The sequence below is a fragment of the Manacus vitellinus genome, unplaced genomic scaffold (genome assembly GCF_001715985.3).
Source record: "Manacus vitellinus isolate BGI_N305 unplaced genomic scaffold, ASM171598v3 scaffold_4_pilon, whole genome shotgun sequence".
In the NCBI taxonomy this organism is placed as follows: Eukaryota; Metazoa; Chordata; class Aves; order Passeriformes; family Pipridae; genus Manacus; species Manacus vitellinus.
The window spans coordinates 3392650-3419306 of record NW_021940604.1 but is presented as its reverse complement, the minus strand read 5'-3'; the positions used below and the strand labels follow the sequence as shown (position 1 = coordinate 3419306).

The following is a 26657-nucleotide window of genomic DNA, read 5'->3' as shown; positions in this document are numbered from 1 at the left end:
AATATTAATGAAAACCTACATTTGTTCACAGGTAGAAGTTTCCACTTAGTAAACTAGGTGAATGAAAAAATTGTGTCACTGAATGCAAGAAAAACCCGAAGCTCTTCAGAAGAGAAGTGCATAATTCCTGCTGAGCTTAGCATTTGCTATAATCGTGGGAACAGCAAGCAGGATAAGCCTGCCTGGAGACATGTCTACATTTCAGAGAAAAAACGTGGCTTTTTAAACTTTGTAATCTGTTCTTCAATATAAAAGTATTTATTGTTAATATCAACAGATTAGCATGTAGCTTCTGTTAACATTTGTTTATAAACAGACACAATACACTCAGCCTTAAATATCCAAGTTAAACAATTAAAATTCTGATAAAACAGTAAGAAAAACTCCATGCACCAACAGATAACATTTCACAGAATCATAGAACAAACTACCTTTTATAAAATATACTTTACTTCAGTAATAACAGTTTGGAAGAAAAGCTGTGTTACTTCAAAAAAGTTCAAAATCTGTTCACTTTCAGAACAGAGCAACATACAGATGAAAACATTCAGGATTCTTATTTGTGCAGTGTATAAAAAAAAGATGTAAGTTGCATGTTTATATTAATATGAGTGGAAAGAGCGGACACTAATGATGTTACAGTGCATTCTTACCCAGCAACTAGAACATATTTTCCATCTGGTTGATCCTTTAACCTTTCCAGCAGGGACAAACGTACTTTGGCTTTGGTTTGACCATAGATCTCAATTTCATCTGTAAGCAATCCTATCTCCTTGGCAAGTACATCAACAGCTTTTGGACTCTGTGCTCGGGAAATCTCAATATCACTGGGAAGGAAAACAAATAGGAGACAGGAGATTTCTCTCAGCTTAGGTGGTCGACGACAGAGCACAAAACAACAGCAAATAATCCAACAATGGAGTTACTGTAACGAGTTTTTCAATCCTCTCTCACATTTTATTAACCAAACCTAAATATTAGCTAACACCTAATATAACATTGAAAATCACGTGCAGTGTTTGTTAATTGTTACAATTTCACAGAGTTCTCTCGTTTAATCAGACTCCAAATATTATGTAATGCTTTCATATCAAGCTAGAGACGTGTCTGCTGGATGCTCAAGCATGTCCCACTGGAATGGATGTTTCTGGTTTTGTTTTTTCTTTCTCTTCTCCTCCCTCGCAGCATATTTCAGCGCATACAATTTACTGAAAAGTGTATACATTCCTTGGCCAACAGTCACACAAACACATTAGCTATACCTGAGCGCCATGCAAGCTCAGCCTCGCTACTCCCCAATGAGGGCACCAAAGGAAACAAGGCATTTGAAGACCAGCTCATGCTCTTCTAAAACACAGCTAAACTAAGCATGGCCACAAAGGAGGAGCTTAAAGTACAGGGCTCAGGCCAGACATCCAGTGAGCTTATGAATATCTCCAGCAAGGACTGTGAGTGGCAGCTGAGGCAAGCACACATCATAGATTACCTGAGGGGAGGTGGTTGTAGGCTAGGGGACACTACTGTATTTGGAATTCCTGACCTAAACCACCAGGGGTCTTTGGATTTAATACTCCTTTATGGATTTTTCATCTGGGAGCTTGGCCTAGTTGCCCATTATGTCCACATAAACGTTTGGCAGCTGTAAGCTCCTGCAGCAGTGAAGCCCAGGACCCAGCACACAAGATGTGAGGAGTTGTCTCCTTTGGCAACTTCAAAAATACTTTCAGCCTAACCAGGCTAAATTCCTTCCTGTAGTTTCAGCTGATTACAGTATTTTTAAAGATAGAATCTGGCAATGGTATCAAAGCTAATGTCCTGAACTTTCAAACAGTCTGCAAGACCTTAAGTATCCACCAATGAACACAAAACTACTGGCAGATCTCAGCTCTGTGTGTGGACTTTGGCTGTTTTCTGCATTCACCAGCAAACGATCAGTCTGTGCCAATTTAATTGCTCGCAATTCTCAGAGGACATCCTAAACTGGGACCATTATTCAATTATAATTCTCAAGTAGTCCACTTTTGCACCCTGCAGCAGCTAAGTGAAATCCAGAAACCATCCATCCAAGCAATGACATAATCCAGTACTACAGGACAAGAAGTTACTCAATTACAGCACTAACCTGGAATCCACTTTCTTTCAAAGACACACTAAGCTCATCCTCTTTCATAGAAGGATATACCTCTGACTTTCTTATGCATTACTTCAAGCACAACTAGCAATAAAAATGTAACATGAACAGATGATGGAGTGGCTTTCAAACATCACATGGCAAAGAATATCTCAAGTTTTCATTGAGAACTTTCTATATAAAGTCCCAGAAAACTATTGGTAAGTTGATGACAGTGTGGTCCCTTAAAGATTTAAGCACAGAAAATTTTCAGGGTGACTATTCTATTCATCAAGTAATTGATGCATTTGACAAGAGGAGAAGGATGTAGACTAAAATGACAAAGTTAATTTGCCTTCTTTAGCTCCTATTAAATATATTGGCCTCTTTACTAAAAGACAGAAGTTATTATTTCAAATCTCAGGCCAGACTATCAGGACTCCCTGCAGCAACCTCAGCCCTTCCTATTTCCCTCATTTCTTCCTCCTCTTCTCCTGGAAGAAACGACGAGGTTTTTCCCAATCTGGAGGTCCCAGTACTGGCAAAAAGTGGAAGAAGTGAAACTAACCAAGTTGAACACTTATAAATAAATTAAAAGGTAAAGAATTTCTAGATAAATTAAAATTAGATATATTTTTAGAAGTCAAGTAAAATTGACAGTGGGTGCTAACAGTTATCCCTTGGTAAAACCACTGCTGTCATCATTTTCCCATTGAAATTCCCACAAAAACCTTCAAAGCAACCAGACTTTTAACAACTTAGAATCCTTTTAATGACAGGTTGAACACCGATACAAGCAATAAAATGATAAAAGGCATAATTTAACAGTGAATTTACATTTATATGTTAACTACTACTGGGGCTATATGAAACATATGAAATGTTTGTATCTCGTCTATTATTTCTGGCAAATGTTTTTCCTAAAACACAGGAAATTAAAAGATTTGGTTACAACTAGCATTTAGAAATCTAGATTTGTAGATGGCTCTTTTAGTCTGACAATATATTCTCTATATTAGAAATAACAGAATTACTCAATAAGTTACATTATTCAGTATTGCTGGAAATGCGCAATAGTGTTTCTTCTGCATGAATGAAAATTGTTAGGCAAGAAGTCCACCACTGACAATGGTAAGTGATAATTTAAAAAATGCAGGAAAATGTAAAAGATGGGGGAAGGCTCTACATCTACTCACCTGTGTGTTGTTTTTTTTTTTACTGCATATTTGTAAGAAAATTTTCCATTCCATACCCAATAGATTTGGAAATACTTCAATTAAGACCCAGATCTCACAGAAATCAAAAAGCAGATGTTCTTAGTTTTAGTGCTTAAGCAACTTTGCCTCATTTTCAATGAAAACTCCATCTGTTTCCACACAACGTGGTTTATTACTGCAAGATTACATTTTATTACAGGATACTTTCCATCTGAAGGGTTTCTTTACATTTAAAGAAAAAAAGACATAAAGCTATAGAGTTAACAGAAAAATGCAAGTCCTATTACTGCTTATATTATATGCCATTATATATTAATTATGTAATTATTTATGTACTAAACACACAGTGTTGTAGAGAGGGTTGGGAATAATGTTTTTCCAGGGTTTTTTTTACCATCATACTCATGACATCACATACTTTAATCTAACTTTTAACTGTATTATTTAAGGCTAGTTTTTTCTGGCTTTAGTTCTAGAAATTGAACATGCTGGTCCAGAAAAAGCACAAGCATTTCTTCCCCCTTGTGCCCCTGGATACAACAGAAAACTCATTCTTTCGGCATCTCTGTTTTAAACTACAACTGTGTCCATTGCCATTCAACTGCTGTAAGAAAACAGTGAAAAGTGAATCAAAATGCTTAGAGAAGAAAACATTTTGTTTCAGCTTTCCCAAAACACAGCAGTAGGACTCAGAATTACAGAATCACTGAGTGGCTGAGGTTGGAAGGGACCTCTGGAGGTCATTTGCTCCAACCCCCTGCTCATGTAGGGACATCTAGTTGCCCAGGACTGTGTCTAGGTGGCTTTTGAATATCTCCTATGATGGACTCTCCACAACCTCCCTGGACAATCTGTGTCAAAGTTTGGTCAACCTCACAGTGAAAAAGTGTTTCCTGATGTTCATGGAGCTTCCTGTGTTTCAGTTTGTGCCCATCGCCTCTGGTCCTGTCCCCGGGCACCGCTGAAAAGAGCCTGGCTTGGTCCTCTTTGTATTATTGTACATTGTATTTATACACACTGATAAGATCCTTCAGAGCCTCCTATCCTCCAGGCTAAGCAGTCCCAGCTCTCTCTGACTTTCTGAAGTGAGGTCCCTTCAGGGTCTGCATGGCCAAGAATCAGGCATACAAATAAGCACAAAAAAATTTCAACACTCTCCTGCATGGCAGAATCTCACCTCAAGTACTCAGTTCCTCCCTCCATCAGCCAACATAACCAACAAGTAGCAAAGCACTTTAGCACAGTAAAGGGCTCAGGTTGCTCTAAATGTCAGAGATGTCAGCAGCTGTGCCGAGGCAGACCTGAAATCCCTGTGGCCTGACATGGGCCTTGGGAGGTGAATGACAGGAACTGATTGAAAAGATTCTGGTTATGAGAATAAATATGCTTCCTGGTTTTCACACCCACAGAGGAATTTAAAAGTCTAATGCTGAAGAAAGTACTTCTGCTGAGGGAAGGAAATAAATACAAACTCAAATGCCACTGAAATCACTGAGCCTTAACTAAACACCTTCCTACATTAGGGTTTAGCCATTAGGAACCTCACATATTTTTTATTTCTGTTGATATTGCAGAAAGCTTCAACTCCTTTCCTCAACAAAACCTTCCAGCTATAGGTCTTCATTAAACAAAGCTCGACGCCAATGTACATCATAAAAGTAAAAATTGATAGAAAACAGAAGGATATGGTCCCAATGAGGCATACAAGAGAATAGCACAACATGTAGTTCACATAACATTAAAAGTTAATTAGGTATGGGCCATTTTTACATTTGTCACGTTTAACACTGTCACATTTAACACTTGCCCACTCTTTAAATATTTTATTAAATTTTAGTTCTTTAAAAGCACTTATTACCTGGGCACTGGGGAGAGGGGCTGCAGTTTCAAGCAGTGCAGGTTCCACTTCCTGTACTGATGGGACTGGATCCATCGCTCCATGGTTTTTACCATGTTCTGGTTTTAAACAAGGAAACGGCACCAGCTGCATCATAAATGCTGAACACTAATTTCAAACTATCTCAAGAGTACGTTGAAACAACTTCTACTGCAAAGGCTAACAAAAAACCCCAAACTTAAAAATCTTTCCATTTCATGGTTTTAGGACAAAAACACTGTCATATTGTTTGACCACGTTTCAAAACAAAACAAAACTCCATTAACACGTAAGTGGGCAGAAAAAAGTCTCTAATTAGGCACGTGGACATTTTATTCCGGTAAGATGGAGAATTACTAGTCTTCTCTCACACCATAAAAATAATGGAAGATACTAATTGTTCATTGACTGACTTATGCTGCTTCCACATTAAGTAACAAACTTTTGAACCCCTCTATACATGATGACACAAAAGTACGGACAGATATAATTAATCTTCACTGTCTTACCAGAATAAGTGACATTAGTCTATTGATACAAGTGCTTCTGCCAAGCTTTACTGTATTCACCAGAATTATAACATTTCATTTTTAATTTACCTTTCTCTAATTAAATGTAGCAGGCATTACATTAATCTGATTAAGAGTTGCTATTAAAATGGAAGGCAGGCAAGATGTTCAAAAGAGCAAAACAAAAGTTAAAATCTAAACTGCAGAAGCAATTTCTAGAGCTTACAGAAAGAGCAATAAATCTACAACACAGAAGTTACACTAACCTGCATTCTCATTGCTATTGCAAGAGAACCAACAGCGTTTTCTGCAGCAGAGGTGTTTTGCTGACCATAGTTGCGTTTCTCTGTAAAACATAAGTATTGCACTAATAAATCACAAAGCTTTTGTGAGTGGGAGCATGTGTATTTGAAAGTTATGTCCAAATAAAAAATTTCTGAATGTTGACTTGAAATTTTACAATGTTACTGACAAAATTAGAGGTGGCTTACTTAATATTTCAAATGAAATCTCCCACAAGAATGGATATACGGTAAAAATCAGAGAGTAACTGTATGCTCTGAAACATATTACACAAACACGTAAGAAAATTCACACAGCTGTGAGGATTTGAAAAGCTATACATATTCTTAAACAGAACACATAAATGAACATGGTAAAGACTGTTTTCTCAACACACCTATTACAGCAAAAGAGAACAATGAAATGATCACAAAATACTATATAGGATTATTAACCAATGGGATTTATAGTTTAGAAACAGAATATGTGAATTTTTTTGAGCAGCAAAAGTTATCTTCATCAATGTGACATTAAAAGTAGATATTCTGAAAAATCTATACAATTCAGAGTGACTCCAACTTTAGAGGCAGTTATCATTGTTTCTAGTGGCAATATATCAAATAATAATCATACATTAGCTACCCTAACCAAACAAATTATTTTGTCATTTTGCTGTGATCCTTCTTCTGGCTTGTTCTTCTGTTATTGTTTATTGATTTTTATCTAGACACAATTTCTCCAAAATTCACATCCTAGTCTCTGTGGGCATATCAAGGCCCTAGCTGCATTCTGAAGGGCGTAGACATAACTGTAATAAAAAAATAACAACTGCACACTGACAGCTTTAACCTTTCCCCCACAGGGGAACTGAAGTGCAAACCCTGACCTGGTCAAGCTCTCCCTCTACTCACCCCATCCGTACTAGTCATAAAACACTCATGTTGTCTTGCACAATTACCCCTCCCGACAAGGGTCCCAGTCGCAGTGAGGCACAGAGAACTCAGACTGGAGCCAGTGTGGCAGGCAGAAGTAGGCAGAGGAGCCAGCACCCCACCACTCCCACCCAGCTCCAGCTTGCTCTGTCACATCCATCACTGAGAGAGCAAGAGCCCATCTCTGCAGACACCCTTAGTCTCATTCTGTGCGAATCCTAATCCTTTCTCAAACTTTCTAGCCAACAGGCACCTATACATCAGTGACAAAGGCAACCAAGCAGAAGGTAACAGTCCTGATATTAAACTCTAATTAAGAAAGTCTTGGAAAAATCCTTCTACTTACATTTACACTTGCTATTAAAAAAAAACAAACAACGAAACAACAAAATCTTCTGGAGATGTTCAGCTTTAGATACAGACAGAAGAGTTTTACTGGAACAGTTTATCACAGTCATAAGATGACTGTTGTTGCTTTGAGATCAGGCTGGGAGAGCTGCCAAACATAAATGAAGTAGGGAAAATGGAGTTTAAAACCCCCTTTCAGACAGCTGTGCTTTACAGAGACATTTTGGCTTTTTATGTTATTTGGCTTAATATGACTTTTTTATCAGGGCAGAGCTAGCACGTGTGTAAATACATATCAGAATTAGACAATTCCCTTCAATAAACTACTTCTCCTAGACTGCCTATGCTACACAGTCACCCCACAAATGACTAACCAGGCTTTTACAGGGGTGAAGGCGAAGCACTAGAGGTGAAAGTCATGCACACATGGAATTAGCAAGACAATCACAGGATTGCAACAGCTCTTGTAGGATAAATTTTCCAGATGGGAGCTGGAATAGCGCTCTGCTTTGGACTATGGCCAGATCAGCTACAATCATTATGATCCCTCCTCTGAATTGTACCCTGTTGTGCAGATGGGTGAGAGCCGCTGTCATGTACTACCTGTCTGCTCATGCAGCTGAGAATAGAGAAGAGGTGGGGAAATGGTTGAATTTCCTACTAACATACTTAAAACCATATAGGCTTCAGCTGTCAAGTGACCCCAAAGAAACTGGATATCAAATCCCAAATAATTCTGGCATCCTTAAGTTTTGTTCAGAAACTTATTTTCATTTCTATACATTCACATTTAAAGTATATTCTTGCAAGACACTACCAGCACTCACCTGATTCCAAGACCCTTAGTGCAACAGCAGCAGATGTTGCACTGCTAGAAAATTCTGAAATTTTTGAAATGTTGCTAGAACATCTTAAAACTGTGATAATTTAAAAATATTTGCTTAGATTAAAAAAATACTTGAAAAAGAATTTTGTCACTTTGCAGTGAGCACTTTTAGCTCTACTCTCCTGGCTTACATCATTATATTTTCCCGGTTCACCTATGTCCTTGCAAATTTTGAGTGCTTTTAAAACACACAAGTGTGTTAGACTACATATATGCTCTTTTAAGATAGAAATCCAGCCACCATCTAGCAGGAACAAAAGTTACTTCATGGCCATTAGTGCTTTCAGGCTTCATTTAGCTCCTGTGATCCCACAGATGTTAAGCTGAACATTTCTAAAGCAAGAAAAAATCCAGAACAATTTCCAAGCACCTCTGCCAGATTCCATGAAAGTGAAGAATCAGTTATAAGACTCAGTTGTTTCTCCAAGGTCATAACTGCTCCACAGTGGGCTTTTCACAAACATCTTGCAATTAAACTAAGTGCATTCTTCCTGTCAGACACCTGTCTTTCAGGTACTTCTCTAGTAAGCTTTGAGACCAGCATTTTTTAAAGCTGCTAAAATGCATTTCTTCTATAATTTTGGAGTTTCTGCAAGGTTTTGACAACATCAAAAGCATAATCATAAAGACAGATAAACATTTGGTAGATAAGTTCTATTTAAATTATCACTACAAAAATCTCATGCTGCCTTTCAAAAAAAAAAAAAAAAAAGCAGTACTTAACCCAGCCCACTGCAACAACTTTAAAAATGCAAAGAAATGTATACGCTTATGCCAAATCTTACATTTCATGCCTAAAAAAATGAATGTTGCTTTGATATGAAATGCAGTTTTTCTAATAGCACTCTTTCAGGGAAGGGAAACACTAATATTATCTAGAGTTCTATAGAGCAACTAAGGCATGAAGATATTTAAGTCTCAAGACACAGTACATATTGCAGAACTTTTAGGTCTCTGAAGGCTCAGACTCCCTCTGCAATGGAAGGAGAGAACTGGGTGTCCAAAAGTGGGACTTGCACTAGACAACACATAGTGCTGGGAGAGTCCAGTCACTAGTGGTGCCCGGTCAGGTTGCAAGGACTGGCTTATCTCCATCCTGCCAGAACAGACCTGCACCTCCGCCCCAAGTCTGACACACAAGAGGTTTCTGCTTAGAAGCATTAAATGAGGAGGGGAGATTCCCTTTCATTTATTTATTTACAGGTACTACTGCTGTAACACCACTCCCTCTCTTCTCTGCCCCTTTATCGTTCTCCTCCATTCCCCCTTCATGTTAGATCATGTTATACTAGGGAGGAGGGAGGTGAATTCAAACTCTTTTTTGTAGGAATAATTACTGCAGGAGACATTCTGCCTCTTCCTAGCTATACATGATTTCTTTACTCCCTCCTGCAGCGTTCTCTGCAGACAGCTTTACAGCACTTTAGAGCTGGTATTTTTTTCCCTTCTTCTCTTTTTCGCATGTTCCAGGTGAGACCACAGAAGTCACAGGATAACACACTGTACAAAACAGCACTAAGTAATAGTTCATCTTATGACCCAAAAATCTCTCAAGTCTTTGAATCCATAGGATCATCACTTATTTAACAATCCTGGTATGAAGAATCTGTTCCAACCTTTCTTACCCCACCTGATATCTTTTTCCTACTTATACATCAGAGAAACATGTATACATACCCTGTACACAAACACACACCTTTCAAGGCCCCCTCCCAAAGATGCAGCTTTTAACCACATTGCATTATCACCAAGATGTCACACACCTTTCAAGGACTCACTGCACATCACTTGTAGGAACTGCTATCTTTAACACCTCTTACCTGACAGCATGTCATGAGAACAACTGATAATGGTGGTTCCAGGCTTTATCCCGCTCACAGGAACATCATCGGGTTTCATACTGCCAAATACCACCACATCCACGTGACGAAGCTAGGGACACCCCAAAACATCCCCCAAGGACAAAACAAGCATTTAATGTTAGAAATACATACTTTAATATGCATCTTAAAGATATTCAGACTTATACAGCAATAGCCTTTTGAGCAAAGCATTTACAGACAACAAGAACATAAAAAAAAAAAATGCAAACTGATGGCTTGATTCTTACCCTCCATGAAATTTAAGAACAATAGCATCTAAAATGAAGTTAGGTAAACAAACTGTGAGATCAGGCGAGTGAGGTCAGAGTCAGCATCAATAATACTTAAAAGGGGATTACATCCTTCCAAATAAAAAGTTCTATCATTGTCCTAAAGGCCAAGGTAACTTGGAGCAACTTAAGAAAAAGAAGGGTTGAATGACAGTAAATAGGCAATTATAAAGCGCATAGTCAGATTATCACAGTAGAAAACCAGGCCAGCTGATGGGAATGCAAGATGACCTGATCTGCAAACATCAATGTTTTTAAAGAATACCAATTAAAGCATCTTTTTTCCTTCTCAGTTCACGTTTGCTAATCAGTGTCTGTGATTTACTTCAACCTGGCAGATGCTGGAGCAAAAATGGTTATGACAAAAATTCTTATAACCAAAGTTATAACATAAAGTGCCTTTCTTTCCCCACCTTCTCTGAAGCAGGGTCCTGTACCAATTATAAGAATCACCATGAGGTAAGGGACAGCACCACAGGCAGATGTATAAAGATCCACTAAAAAAGCCACAGCATTGTGCTTGAATGTAAAAATTAGTTCAGAGATACAGTGATTTTGGTAATATTTTGAACAAATGTAAATTAATTCCAAGTGTAACAAACTCAGTGAGCCTCACAAATTGCTTTCTGACTGACAAGCGTTCCAGCTTCTTTTTTGGCCAAAAGCGCTCTGACGTAACCCTGCCCAACACTCCTGCCAAGAAAGAACAGCTACAAATCCTGTCAGGATAGCAGGTTTTTGGCAAAGCTGAGCATCCAGGAGGGAAGAAGAGCATAACTGCTGCAGAAAAGGCAGAAAACAAAAAAAGCTCCATCTTCCCCTCAGAGGATGCAAGGATGGCCTAACCCTCCTTAGAGATCCACATGTGGAAACAAAGCCAAAAGTGTGGGAGAAGATTTACTGGTTTGACAAATGACTAATGCAATGAGCTGACTGAGACTTCAGTCACAAGTTTCACAACACTCCTGTGATTGCCTGCAAACAGTCATTCAGCCTTATCCAAATTGCTCTCACTCCTGAGCGTGGTGAGAATATCAGCTTACATGCCACTCCTAGAAGGCCACATAAGTCATAATGCTTGACCAGCAACAGGTCAAATGATACTGAGAAATCTGCAAGCAAATCTGGATAAAAAGATGCTGTGATGACTTGTGAACCAAGAATACTATGCTGTAGGCACACTTCTGCTCTGCAAAAGGAGGCAACCTCTGCTGCAACAGTCAACATCAACACAGAGAAAAACAGTGATTTTTCTCAGTTACATGACCACAGCATTTTTTTGGTAAGAAATCACATACTGAAAGTCAGGATGCCTTCCCATGCAAAGCCTCTGGGACAAGGACTAAGCTTTGCACACCACTTAGCATTGTGAATTGATGAACCAGTTGAGAGCTGTATGCAACAAGTAATAATTTTGATGAATGTTCAGCCAACATACTTTTGACAGAATTGATTCAATGTAACTATAATGCCAGAAAACAAGTGATGGGGCCAAATACTCATCTCTATGACTACCAACCCTAATGTTGAAAAATGTTCTTAACAGCTGAACACAATTATTTTTCTAGCCAATGTTAAAACTAGTTTGGATAGCTAACATCACACATATCCATAAATTTACCAGAAAACCAGCTGAACCTTTTATCTCATTGCCCTGCCCCATCTCCTCCATGAAAAAGGTTGTACCATATGGCAGCAAAACAGTTGTCACATGGGTTGAAAACACACTGATCTCTCAGAGTCTTCCCCAATGTGATTTCCTTTTCCTTATTTCACAAAGAAAATAATATTTTATGTGCAACTATTGAACAAGTTCCTGCAGAGTCGATAAAAGATATATCACAAACGCTTTACAGAAATTTTTTTCCCCTGTGAAAAGCATTTTTAAAAAGTATATCCAGAAACTGGGAGAGTAAGTCCACTGAAAGCAAAATAGTTGTTTACAGACTTCTGGGTGTCTTGGAAGAGCTTTGTGTGATCTCCATCAAACTTTGGTTTCACTTGCAAGAAGTTGTGTCCATACCTCCTCTGCTGTTTTTTTTCTTCCTTGCCCTTCTCTTTTGACAGCTGTTTAGTCACTGAAGCAAGAAGCAAGCCTTGGGATGCATGTGCAGAGTTATTTCCAACCAATCCCAGACGTTAGAGATGGAAAAGTCCTATGAAATCATCACATTCAACCTCCCTAGCAAATGCACCACACAATCTCTGGACAGAGGACACATCTGACAGGAACCAGATGCTACAGGCAGCCATAGCCAGAAGGTCAAGGAGATACCCACGAGGGAGAACACATGGCTGACTGCCCCATGCTCCCTGGACAGCAAGGCTGTGTCCCATCAGGCTGGCTAGAGGAAGGAATGACAAGCATCATGCCAAACCCTCCTTAATGTGCTAGGCTGAAGACAAAGTAAGCCAACAGTCCTGTAGTATCTTGCCTTCTCACCGGTAAATATTTTTTCAGTTAGGAAGAGTTGTGCCAACAAAAAATCTGAAACCTTACCTCATAACAAAATATGATTCTCTCCACTAAGATTTAAGTAGAAGCAGATTAGGAAGCCCCACCCATTCACAAGACAGAACACCAAATGTTAAAACAATACAGACTTTCCAGCCAAGTATTTAATGATAATGGCACAAAGTAGTTGTCTATTACAGATAACTGAAACTCCATTTTGCTGTGAAATCTGCATAAAAATTTCATTTTCCCATAGTTTAAAAAAGCCATTTTTAAATACATGATCAAACAAAATAAAAATTAAAATTAATATTTGAAATGTAAAAGTCCTTGTTTCCTGGGTATGAAGCTAGGCCATATAAACTTTAAGAGATGGGATGAGGAATAGGAACCTGATTAAAAGTCTTTTCACAACTCTCTTTAGCAAAAAAATCTTTATTCACATCAGGTTACATATCAGGTTCCACTTCAATCACAGCAGTTCTAATTACTTCCTGAAATCTTGAAAATTTTAGAAGTCAGTGACTAGTTTCGGGTACTTTTTTCACTAAGGTATGTTCTCCTTATGTGGTTTCTTCCAGCTCTATCTCTATCTCAGGAAGGTCAGGGTTTGCAAATCATTAGCAACCCAGCAGAACAACTATGCATGATCCCTTCCCACCCAGCCAGACTCCTCAGGGATGAACCAGAGCAAGTGGCCAATAGCTCCCTGCTACCATCTTCTTGCCCAGACACTGACCACCCCTTCCCTACCACATCGGCCTGAATGCACTTGCTCTATATAGTGCACATGAAAATCAAGTCCACATCTCTACTGTGGGCTCAAGCCTACTGCTTTAGCAACTGTTCCTCTAGCTTACAGACAGGTGATAAATTTCAAAATTACAAGGAACAGAGGTGATGCGCATAAAATGTTGAAGTAGAAATACTTTGTCTACATCATCATCACTAGAAACTCTCATGCAGCTTCCCTCTCCTCTTATGGGATCCATATACCTCATCTCATGTTCTTTCATGCTTACAATATGAAGTGCATTTTTCTGCTCGTACCAAGACTCTTGCTCTTATGAAGACAGTAAAAGCAGGATAGTAAATGGCTAAGAGATGTCTAAAAGTCTGAAGCTTAAGCATTGGCTCTAAGGAAAAGCAGACTGTGGCCAAAAGAAGTTCTTTTTCAAGTTGGAAAGGAACTTTCCATTCAGCACTCCAGCTGAACCACTCTTATAGTCCTCAACCAGGCTTTTGCAAACAACTTTTCTATTCCTAATTATACCTAGATAGACCAATTTTCAGTTCTTTTACAATAAAATGTAGGATAGCAACTCTCTCAAAACAGGCACGATGTGCTTCACACACGGGCTATGTTAAAGATGACATGCTGAAATGATGACTGACTGAATTTAGATGACTGAAACAAAATTCTGTTTTCTTACAAGTACTAAGTATTACCCATGTTTTGGTAAGGAAATAATCTGTATTTTTCAATATGAATCTACTTGATAACCTCCTTTTAAACTAGAAAACATAATTCTACCATGATAAAGGATTAAGCACATCTGTTCCCATTCTTCATCTAATACTGAATCAACTTTTAGGTACTCCCATTTTAACATTACAAGGGAGACGTTCCTGAAAGTATGTCACTAGGTCATTCTTCAGGCACAATGCAGTGAATGTGCTTTCAAGAGTTATCTACACAAAGCTTACCAGAGCGACAACATCTTAACAATTTCCACCAAAATGCTTATGTCTATCTCTTACTTCATAATTTCTTTTACACTGAACATATCAATGGCAAAAGAACAACGTTTCCTCATGGCAACTAATGCACAGATGTGCCAGAATCTTCTGAAATGTTTTCTTTCCTTTGTAATTTTATTTGAAAACTCAGGAAGCTCAAGAGCGCTGAAAGACATGGCTCAGCTGTGCCGTGATGATTATTTTTAAGAAATGAAGTAAAGCAAACCTGAAATGGAACAAAAAGAGATATTAATCTGTCCACCTAAAAAAATGTGAAGTGAAGAGGGAAAAGAACATTGAAAGTGGGTCCACTATTCATTCATCTCAAAGCAAGGAAATGAAAAGTACTGTTATTTATTTCATTCCCTTTTCCTGCCATAGGACAGAAAAGACTTGCCTTAAAGGAGCACACTAAGTCAGATGGTAGATGGCACTATGCTGTTTGCCAGGAGAGCTATCCCTACATTGTTAGACTTTTCCTAAGGTAGACTAAAACATACCTTCCTCTTGACAATTGTCAAAATATTTTTCCAAAAGTGCATGAGTAACAGAAGTAATTACAAGTCCATAGCAATACAAAACCTTACCCAAAAAACCCAACAATCTTAGTGTTGTGTGACTCATTTAAATTGAAAGAATTTCTAAAGAAAACACTTGTTGTTATGCTCTCCTTTTTAAAAAGAAGAACAAATCAACAGAACTAGTCCAAGGTAATTTAGTACCCACTTAAGAAAGGCATTACATCATTAAGGTCAGAGTTACTGCTTCAGTGCAAACTGGCCTGGCCAATGGATTAATACAAATAATATACATCTACCTTTAAGATAAAATTTTCCTTTCCTATTATACATTGTGAAACAAATGCATACCAGCGAAAAGTTTATACTCTTTGTATGTTCATCTCTCACTTCATAAGTGAAGTTATTATGCTACAACAGGTAATACTTCCGAACAACAGTACACAGACTGCTACTGTAGAGGCATTGTATTCAGAGAAAGGAGAAGTTAGTGTATTTTACAGGAAAAACAAAACATGAATTAATTTTTCCAAATCTTGGAAAAGCCTCAACATTGACTAACGTATTTTCTTATTTGAAATTCAAATGAAAAAAAACCTCATGAGAAGAAACCTTGTGAACCTTTTAAACTGTTTTTACTTAACTGGCATTTTAAACAAGCAGAAGAATATCATATCATATATTAATATCACCAGCTATAATCATGTTATCTAAAAACATTGTACTTCAAATACAGGTTGCCACGAGACAGCAGTACCTTGTTGTTGAGTAGGAAACTGTGCTCAGTTTCTGACTCTGCAGCTTCTGGGAATATGAAACAGTTTTCCCTGAACGCACTAGATTTTATCAAGGAGCTAGAGTTAACTATCAGAGTATATCCAGACAGTTCAGCAGTGCTCTGGGGATTACTGGTGACATGTTGCTCCAGGCTTACAGGCAAGGAAGAGGAAGGTAGGTTTCCCCTGACCTCTGCTGATTAGTCCCGCAGGTAAAGCACAAACTCCTTTACTGCCAGCAGTTAAAATGAACCTGGGAAGACTGATGTGCAAAGCCTCAAACTTAGGCCTCTCGTTCTGTTTTCCATCAGTGACCTGCTGCAAAAGGTAAGCTATGGGGAATGCCAAAAAGCAAAGCATGATTATGGGAAAGCATGTGGATGGAAGGAAACAGATTTCTCACCAGCTATAGACAGCACTGCACAAGCAGCTATGGGCTCAATCCAGATTTTTTGCTGTGAACCAGTGGAAACACCTCTGGCCACCCTGTCACCCACACCATCCAGCCCAAAGCAGTCCTCTAGCACAACCCTAAGCAACAAGAAATAACTGAAGAATGAGACATGGCAACGATCAAGTTCACAGTGCTCTGTCTCCAACAGAGGCATATGTTTCCTAAGTGCTGTCAGTCACTTAAAGCCCAGAGCTGAGACAAGCCTGACAAAAACATCTGCAGCTGTGAAAACATGAGTTTGCCAGAGAACTTTCTATCACAGCTGCTCAGATTTATTTCCTCCTCCTGTCCTTGCCTCCAAAGCCCGGAGGTGTGACACAATCATTTTGCCTTGGCTGCCACCCTGTGGTACAAGCTGTCAAATACTAGAGCTGTCCCGGGCACCTCACCCCTACAGCCACTGGCAAAACGGGCCCCGGACTAATGTGCACTCCCACAGCCAATATCTGAACCCCGCTGCACATGCCCCAGGGACAACGCATTTGGGACTAAGGAACAAACTGAGAAGCTTGACAGGAAGTCATACCAACTTCTAAGTTGCAGCTAAAAGCTCTGCAAAAAGCAACTAGGGAGACCATGTAAATTAAACCCTTCGGGTTAAGGCTCCTGAATTTCTTTGAATCCTTTTACAGTTCTCTTCAAAGCTAAAGACTGGGATCTTCCTTGTCCCAAAAGATGCGGTATTTGCAAACCTTTAAGACACAAATTCAATGACAATAATTTCACACAGATGACAATATCACAGGACAAGAAGAAAGAGGGTATTTCTCTTGGAGAAAGTAAAAGGGAGAGCTAACACATTTGTTTTTAAATTCATTCTCTAACAGCTCCTTGTGTAAAATAATGAAATTACAGCAGCGGCTATTACACGTAATATTCACAGAATCAAAGAATCAATTAGGTTGGAAAACATCTGAGATGATTGAGCCCAAGCTGCGACTGAACACCACCATTTCAACTAGACCATGGCACTAAGTACCACACCCAGTCTTTCTTTAAACACCTCCCTGGACAGTCCATTCCAATGTCTAATGATCCTTTCTGTGAAGAACTTCTTTCTAATGTCCAACCCCAGTGCAGCTTAAGAGTGCATCCTCTTGTCCTCTCACTAGTTGCCTGGGAGAAGAGGATGATTCCCCACCTGGCCACAACCTCCTTTCAGGTAGTTTTAGAGAGTGTTAAGGTCACGTCTGAGCCCTCTCTTCTCCAGACTAAACACTCCCAGCTACCTCAGCCATTCCTCATAAGACTTGTGCTCCAGATCCTTCACCAGCTTCATTGCCCTTCTCTGAACTCTGGTAGAGGGTAGAGGCCAGTATTTGCACCATTTCTGAGCAAGCAGGAAGGAGAAAAGATCCTAACTCACACTGGCTACCAGCAAGACCCAGTGCCACCTGTGACTGCAACAACGAGTCTCCCTCTTGGCAACAGCAGCGAAGGGGAGCAGTGCCAGGGGAGCAGCTGATAGGGATGCCCAGATAGTGGGGATGCAGGATGACCCTCATCATCATGATGAAGCACTCACCTCACTCTGCAGCTGTGGGGCTTTCCACGGGCAGCTGACGATCACTGCTCCCTCCCTCTGCAGCATGCTCTGCAGGGCAGCACCCACTGCCCCACCAGCTCCCACCAGCAGCACCGTCTTTCCACCTGCACAACACAAGGCAAGTTGTTCAGCCACCCTCAACTGCAAAGGCACAAGCACCAGGCTCCACCGGGCACAGAGCTGGAGCAGCTACATGGACCTCTGCTCTGCCCAGGCCACTTGCTGCCGAAGGCCTCCAGAAGTGCCAGCAAAGCGGCTCACGACAGGACAGAGCTGTGTGCCTGCACAACCACAGCAGCTGTGGCAAGTCTTTCGGAGCCCATGCAGTGACACAAACCACAGGTTTTAAGTTGTTTCCTGGTAACTTCCCAAATTCTAGCAAGCAAATACTACTCTTCTGGATTTCTGGTACTACTCTTCTGGTATTTTGCACAAATTCTTTCATTCCCAGTTGTTACTAAGTACATTTGACCTAGCATTTACAGTTCTGTTACTGAAATCCTCATTTCAACACTTACGAATTTTTGAGAGAGAGATAACTTCTGACACGGTGCCTTAAACTAACAGTATCTTCATACATTGTAAACCCGCTTGTTTAAATCTGCCATTTCAGTGTCAGCATTTACGCAACAAAACCCAAACCAAAATATTTGCTCAGCAGCAATTTACAGGTAGACCTGAGTTTCCCCAACTGTTCACACTAATCAAAACTGTCAAGTGAAATACCCAAGTAAGGTTTATATTTTTCATTTGGAAGACTCATATGTCTTGTGCAGCTTTAGTGAGATTAAATCTGCTGATGGCAGCTAATCCCTACCTAATATCTAAAATCTGTAGGACTGAGACCCATTTCTGCAAATGCTACTTTCAGATCTCACTGAGGCTCCTCACTAGCAGGAGACAAATATATGTCGGATGGGAATTCAACACAAACTAGAAAACACAATTTGACTCCCAGTAAGGATTAAAACTGAGAAAAATAATTATGCTAAAATTAATTCATCTTTATGATAGAAGTACTCACCTAGATTTTCAAGAAGCTCCATCACTGCACACACTGTAGGAGGAACTAGACAATCATAGACATCACCACATACTAAGTGTCCTAGGTTTACACTGGATAATCTGCAGAGGAAAAACACGGCAATTTAACAAAAAAGAAGTTTGTGTAAAATAAATCCTCAGTAATGTTTGTAACATGGCTAGCAGCTAATCCCATGAGCAAACACATCTCATAAAAGCAAATCCTTTGATAGTCATGTACTGCAGCTAATTTGTATCATCCCAAATCCCAGTTAGACAAACACTGAGCCTCAAGAGAGGCCAGGAAAGGGATCTCTGAGTTTGAATAAGTAACACGATCCCACGATACACAGGCAGTTCTTTACTTGTCATGATGGGCTACCCATGGCACATTGGGCCAAAACACCTCAGTGGTTGCAGTGAGACCAGACCAGTGCTGCCAAAGCCAAGCCAAGCCAGAGGCAGCACATCCTTCTGGGCTCAGGCTGGCTCAATGGGGGCAACTCAAGTGTTTCCACACAGCACTGCATTCTCCCTCACACACAAGGATGCTCCAAATTTTCCATTTTCTGCATCTCCAGTACTCCAGACGATGGAAAGCTAACTACTTTGAAAGATTTTCGGATTTTTTTCGTGACATTAAAAAAAAAGTGAAAGGGATAAAAAATCCGGCAATAGTCTGCAATTGAGAGCAGGAAGGCTGCAAGAGCAGCAAGATGGCAACTCAAGACACCTAAATTAGACCAGTGATCTCTTCAGAGAGAGACACTTATTAGAAAGTTGTGTTAATGGGTCCAAACTATAGCCTACTCTCTCACCATAGGAGAGTGCTGTAAGGAAGTAAAAACCTTCTCTGCAATTTTTCCATCAATCCTTCTTGTGAAAATTCAGCACTTTGTGACTACCATTTTCATGACTGAAGTACTGAAATACCTTAAGTATCATCAGTAAATCGCAACCTCAGTTTTTATTTTTTGAAAAGACCATGTCCTGAATATACATTATGTAAAGATTAAAAAGATAATGATCAAAATTACTTCAGCAGAAGACTTCTCATTGATTCAGAGGCATCTTTTATCACTGCTCAATAGCACAGCTAGACACATTAACTGAAGAATCCATTAACGATAAGCACAGGGGAAAATTGATTTTACAGAGCCATCAGCCTCATGTCTGCTAATATTATTTCTCTGTGCTTCACTTACCCATCCACATCCTTCTCTGGTTTCACAGCATTTAATACCTTACTGCTACATAAGCTTTCTGGGAGGTCAAGGGCAAGGCCCTGCACGTTAGGATCCTCATTAAGTCTCAAGATTTCACTGACAATCTAGGAAGTTAATAAAAAGCATTAAAAATCAGAACAACAGTTAAAAGGAGAATTTAGTTAGAAGGGGGTAAAATCTGTATATTTTTTAAAATTACTTCAGGGCCACCTTTGCTTCCCTTGCATATTACTACAACTTCTAAATGAAAAAGGCAAAAACCTGCTTTCCTCGGTTTATATTTCCATGGCTTACCAAATTACTCTATTCTAAACATCTTGCAAAATAAACACAAATTATGTGACATTATGCTGCCAAAAGCATTTGCTCTTTCATCATTCCAAATCTCAGCAAAAGCTCATCACTGTAATGGCTTCAGCAGATGTTTTAGAAACAAGACACCTTCGCTAAAATGTAATTCGAAATTGGACCAGATCACGTCCCAGCACAGAACATGGATAAAAAATTGTAACACTAAAAAAAACAGTTCTACAAGAGAAAATTAATTTTATTAAACCAGCACATATCATTACCAATTTTCCTTCTCAAAACACCCTTATCCTAAGAGCTGACAATTGTCTGGTGAAGTATTGTTATGTTGAAAAGGTACTGCACAAAAGTTTAAGAATTTCAAATACTGAACCAGATGCAAGTTCAAGTGGTTTATAATTGGTCACATTTGACATCTGAGACTGTACTAGTTTTTCTTGATTACTTACTCTCTAAACTGCGTTATTCAGCAGATAAAACATATTTATCAACAACAAAGTGTATGTTATCCATTTTAGAAGAATGGGCTTTTGAAATGAAGATCTCACTATCCATAATCTACAAAACTTCACAGTAAATTACTCACAATGTACCTGGAAGCAGTTCTTGAGCTTACACTGCAAGCCAGTAACATTTTAAAAACAATACACAAAACTCCCAAGCTGCAGGATTCTCAAACTCGCGAAGTACAAGGAATCCAGGTGGAAACAGTGGCATCTTTTACTATACATTCCTTCACTGTTTTTACTTTCAGATGGTTTGCTATATTTAAAACATACTTGATATTAAGTGCTGTGCCTTCAACAAGGTAAAGAATTCAAGCCCTCTAGTGATTTGGGGTGGATGTTTGTTTTTTAACACATACTTTAAATATTAAAAGACCAATAAACAGACAAATTCAGCTCCTTTCCCTCCCTGCCCCCCTCCAAAATAGTAAAAAAGTCCATTAATCTTTAATTTCTCTGAATAACTTGGGCAAGAACTAGGTAAAGTCGCAAAAGCAACTGCAGGAGACAGGATACGTGTGCTGGTATGAGGGGATGCTGCAGTTAAACACCAGACACAAAACCAAAATGTTACTCTACTGATTCTGCCCCAGCTTGCCAGGGGACAGCAGACAAACCCATTAATTTTTTCCCCATTCTTGCCAGTAAGGGAGATAATACTTGTTATTTGAACTAAGGCAATCCCAAACTTAATTTGAGTTAACAGAGGTCAGTCAAAGTAATAATTAGTGTCAGCAATAAATAGAAGTTTATGACAAAAGCAAAAAAGGAGGAGTCCTTCAGGTATTTCAATTACCTCATCCTTGCTGCTGCCTTCAGGGAGACAGATGTGAATAATGCGTAGACCAACCTGTAGAAAGAAAATACTTAAAATTACCAAAGGCAAGTAGCTCATGATTAATAACAGATGTATCAGCTAAAGCTTACCTCTTTGGCAAAGTTCTTGTTTGCTTCTTGAATCAAATGATCATTATGTGCCTTCGGGAACAAAACAGAAACCAAGTTTTAAAATAATACATTTAAAAATGTGAGTACACTAATGCTCATAGGTCATCTACCGCCACCACCTACGACTTTTAGAACGCTTCCATCAACGCTGTCTCTGTACAATCCTAAACATCCACTGGTCAGATTATGAGACTAATACGTCTGTTCTAAAAAGGCAGCAGTTAAGAGTATTGAGGTCATGTTGCTGAGAACACAGCTGCATTGGGCAGGACACATCTCAAGGATGAAGGACCACCGCCTCCCTAAGATCCTGCTGTATGGTGAACTTGCCACCGGCTGCTGCAAGAGAGGAGCCCCGAAGAGAAGATACAAGGACTCCCTGAAACAAGATCTCAGCCTTGGCCATATTGATCACCATAACTGGTCTACTCTGGCCTCCAATCGGGAGGTCTGGAGACACACCATCTATAACGCTGCTGCTTCCTTTGAGAACGCACACAGGATCACTCTTGAGGAGAAAAGACAATGCAGAAAGAATTGTGTCTTGCTGATATCACCTAAGGAGTCCTTCTGCCGTGCCTTTTGCAACCAGACTTGTCTATCTCATATTGACCTTTTTAGCCACCAGCGTGCTTGTAGCAAATGTGGGTAGAGACCTTCCCAAATCTTCGTTCGCGAAGCCTGGCCATGAATGAATGAAAAACACTAGTGCACGTCTATGCAAAAAACATAGTGATGATGTTTGTGTCTACTGGTATTGGAACAAATAAAAAGCAGAAGAAAGAAGCAGAAGGCCATCCCTATTACTCCCAAATAGTTCAAGACTGATGACAGTGAACAAAAGAGCATTTAAAAGGACAGGCTTCACAGTAAAGGGCAGCTCCTGTGTGGGAAGGAGGGTTTGCCCTCCATCCCCTTGCTCCCTCCCTGAACCACCAGCATTCCTGGTACCGCACTACCAGCATCCCACTCCCCAAATCTGGCAGCTGGAGGTGAGTGGCAGCACAGAGGCTGCTGCAGTGGGAACACTGTGCAGAGCTCACACCGGGAAAAAGAGTCAGGTCAAAGGACAGCTCAGCAGCTGCTCCCCTATGCCAGAAAATGTGGAACTGTACCCCCATACTGACTGCTCAAGAGTTTAACTGGGATGGAGCAACTGGTGATACCACACTGTCGCCTGTAATGTCCCTAATGCTGCAGTACTGGCAGGTGAACAGTTATCTTGTGTGTGTGCAGAAACCTGCCCTGAACCAGCTCCTATCAAACCCATGGAACAGCACAGGTGAGGCCAGAGCTCAGGACATGGGCTGGCATAGCATAAGAGCAGGACAGGGGAATGCAGGGGATCACTGAGCTTTGCAGGGCAACAGCTCCACTGCTACATTTTAGTTTTCAGCTAAACTAAGCAGCACCCAACAATCTGTTGCAAAGATCCAACACAGGCTCAACATGAATAATAAGCAATGCAGGTATCAATCTCAGTATCAATTCAGGTTCATTTGACTCAAGAGGAAAAGAATAGTCCTAAAAGCATTCCACAGCAGGCTCAGTCTACAAATCCTCATTCTCAGTACTTCTGAAGAGGTGGTGCCATGTGATGCCAATTGCTGTTACCCAGGAGTGATTGGCAAAGGAGATAATTTCACTGCCCTCCCTCTGCTCCTCTAGGTGCAATGAGGCATATGGGGAGCAGCATGAATCCTAAGGCTTTGCCCACATTACTTGGTAGAGCGGTGCACACAAGAGCATTTGTAGACTAAAGCAAGTCTTCTTTGTACCACCAAATACACATTTAGAATGAGCTCTGCTTCAGTCCTTACAACCAGACTAGAGCTAGGGTGATTGACAGCTGGAGAACATAGCTTGGTTGAATTTCACCCAGAAGGATCTGGCCACATGTTCCTACAGCCATGTAGGAACATGATCAAAACCATGATCAAAACCAAGTGGGATATGCAGGGACAAGAGGGACATCCCTTTCCTTGTGTCAGCATAAAACACACGTGGCTATGCAGAAAACCAGACTTAGGGGACGAACGTGGTTGAAAGGAAGCCTCTTTAGACTTCTCAGGCTGAGGTCGCAGCTGGATCAGGCTGTGATCTCAGGTTGGATCACAGACCCAGTCCAGCTCCTGGTACAACTGAATGAAGACAAAACAGGAGCGAGAAAAAACAGGTCACTGAAAAGATGAGTCACCACTTTTCTAGAAGTCCTTAAGCTTATAGCCTTGGAAGGCTTTGCAAAAACATTAAATGCAATTACCAGGGAGGGTAAGAGAAGGGAGAGCCTGTTCAGCCAGCCTCACTAGAAGATCTACTGAAATAAAGCTGTTGTTGTATTACTTAGATTCACTATGAGTACTTAGAAAACACAGTTGGGTTTTAAAATTAAAACCTACTGGATCAGAGTTTCAGTGTGTGCCCACTCAAAACCAATGCCACTATGCTAGGAAACAGTACAAAGACATTTTGCCTGCATGGTTCGGGGTCCCACTCCGAATGACAAGCATCCCTAGTTTCTTGGCTTTGAAACCTTAAGAAATCTAAAGAGCAACATCTTTCAGCTTTGCAGGCATAGCAATCCTCATCTCTGATTTTGATTGCCTGTCTGAAAGATGGTGGCCTGAGTGAGATGGAAAGGAAAGCTCTTCACAGCATTAATAAAACAACAACTTTCAACTTTCAATTACTGCAAAATTCCTTCACAAAGTGCTGCTGCTTCTACAGGATGTTGACACTTCACACAAGACACTTACTTCACTCGACCGGGACTTTTCAGTATGGTTTTCCTCTCCTTAGAACAGCAGTAACACAGTGATAAGCTGCAGCTGCCCAAAGGTAACAAGGCTGACAGGAAGCAATAGGGTCTTTCATTAACCCTGGCAATATTATTTCAGGGGTGGGAGGTGAAGGGACACCCACTGTTTTCAGGCACATATACGCTTTGTTCAGGATTGCAAAAAAAGCTTCCAGCTAAATAAAGGTTGAGGACAACCGCTTTAACACAACTGTGCCAATCAACTTAGACGAGCTGTGAGAAAAAATTATCCATACTCACAGTGGGGAAGACTACATTAGCAAAAGGAGGAAGGGATAAAATCATCCCTTTCTTTTGCAAAGCTTTCCCACAGTCTGAAGTTTGCTGTGGCTGTTTCAGAACTGAAGAAAAGGGCAACCTACAGTCTAGTGGAATTACCTCCTCCTATTGCTTGGCTTTATAATAAAGCAGATAATATTTTTTATAGAAAAAGAATAAAAGTTACTTTCTGCATCTTGTGTTTCTGAAGTCTCATACAATGAGTGGTAGCAAAGGAGATTCAGTGAGCTCATGGAGGTACTTTACCTGAACAATGGCAAGTGTTGGCTCAAGCTGAGGGTTTTGTCTCTTAAGAGAGGCCAAGGATTTCTTTGCATTCTCGGTGATTTTGCTGCAACACAATAACAAGCAAATCTTTAACAAAATAAACCTTCCTAACATTAGTCAGCAGAAACCTATGTTAGTCAGCAACATAACATAAATGCTTAGGCACATATGCTTTCAATCACCAAAATTATGGTTGGATGTAAACTCTGAGGGCTAGTGTTCAGCACATAGGTACCGAGAATTTTTTTTTTTTTACAGCTATTTGCATCATTGCTCCGACATGCCCAAAACATTATAGCTAGACTGATAATTCATGAGAAGGCTTGTCCAGCCCCACCACAGGAAGTGCACCAGGGAACCACCATCCTGCGCTTTCCGTTCAGGTGGGTCCTTTGTTTCCAAATCCTCGGCCAGATGCAGAAGCCTTTACACCTGGGGCTGGCACAGCTTAACACCAGCCCCAAGAGCAGCAGACCATCCACTTTCATGGATGACATTCAAAACCACTGGTAGAAGGGAGACAGAGGAGCTCTGTTTGCCACAGTGCTTCTTGGAAAAACTGGTGACAGCCAGGCACTGTGAATGCTTTCTGGAAAAAATTTCTGGGTAAGTGTCTGTCGGCTCTCCTGTTACCTTTCGCACCTACAGATGACACTTAAACCAGCAGAGGAAGGAGGAGACCTCCAGAAACACGTCTGTGTGTTTGTTCCCCACAGCAAAGCAAGACAAACGGAGGAAAACACAGCCTAAAGTGGATTTTTGATACCTCGCACCGTGCCCCTTGCAAAAGCCAACGATAAATTCATGCCGTGGCAAACTATCCCAGCCAAGGTTGAATCGGTGAGGTGGGGGCGACGTGGGACACGTTTTTCCAAGAACTCATCTGCGCACAGCCTCACTGAACCACCACTTCATAACGGCTGCTGTGCGCGCTCTCAAAATGCCACAAAACCAAAAGCCATGGCAAAAAACAGCCCAACCGAGTGGTTCTGGGGGAAGGGGGGCATTTCACTACGACGGCCCCCAAAACCCACCTCAAAACCCAACCCGACGCACCCGGTCAGGAAGCATCCCCAAAATCCCCTTTACCACTCCTCCCTCCATGCTCACACCATCATACCCCCCCCTCCCCCGGTTGCATCAGCCGGCGCTGCCTCCCCACGTGCGCCTCTTACCGGGCCGCCGCCGCGCCGCCACCCCGGGGGTGCCGCCCGCACAGCCCGCGGCTCGGGCGGGCAGGCGCGGGAGCGCCGAGGCCAGGCAGCGCCGCAGCGCCGCGCTCCCTCATCCCTCCGGAGCGGCTCGGCAGCGGCGGTGCAGCAGCGGCGCGGACGGAGCGGAGGCGAGGGGCGGGCGGAGCTGGAGCACCGCCTGCCCTCTCGCCCCGCTCCCCGCCCCGGCGCTCGGCCGCTTTCGCTTCCGCTTTTTTGCAACAAAAAATCACCATCCAAGTCACCTCCAAATATCAGCTCCGACAGCG

The 26657-nt window shown here is 40.8% G+C and overlaps 1 protein-coding gene across 1 annotated transcript in view; it reads right to left on the bottom strand.

The window, feature by feature from the left end:
• The window catches only part of MTHFD1L (methylenetetrahydrofolate dehydrogenase (NADP+ dependent) 1 like), a 148735-nt gene extending 122111 nt beyond the window's left edge, over window positions 1-26624 (bottom strand). Inside the window, exons 1-11 of the mRNA XM_029962722.1 lie at window positions 26353-26624; window positions 25157-25241; window positions 21793-21843; window positions 21662-21715; window positions 20030-20154; window positions 18826-18926; window positions 17781-17905; window positions 9981-10092; window positions 5979-6058; window positions 5186-5283; window positions 654-827 (exon numbers count right to left, since the gene is read on the bottom strand). Of these exons, the coding sequence (XP_029818582.1) occupies window positions 654-827; window positions 5186-5283; window positions 5979-6058; window positions 9981-10092; window positions 17781-17905; window positions 18826-18926; window positions 20030-20154; window positions 21662-21715; window positions 21793-21843; window positions 25157-25241; window positions 26353-26624 (1277 nt within the window). The remainder of the gene's footprint in view (window positions 1-653; window positions 828-5185; window positions 5284-5978; window positions 6059-9980; window positions 10093-17780; window positions 17906-18825; window positions 18927-20029; window positions 20155-21661; window positions 21716-21792; window positions 21844-25156; window positions 25242-26352) is intronic.
• Window positions 26625-26657: the final 33 nt, after the last annotated feature.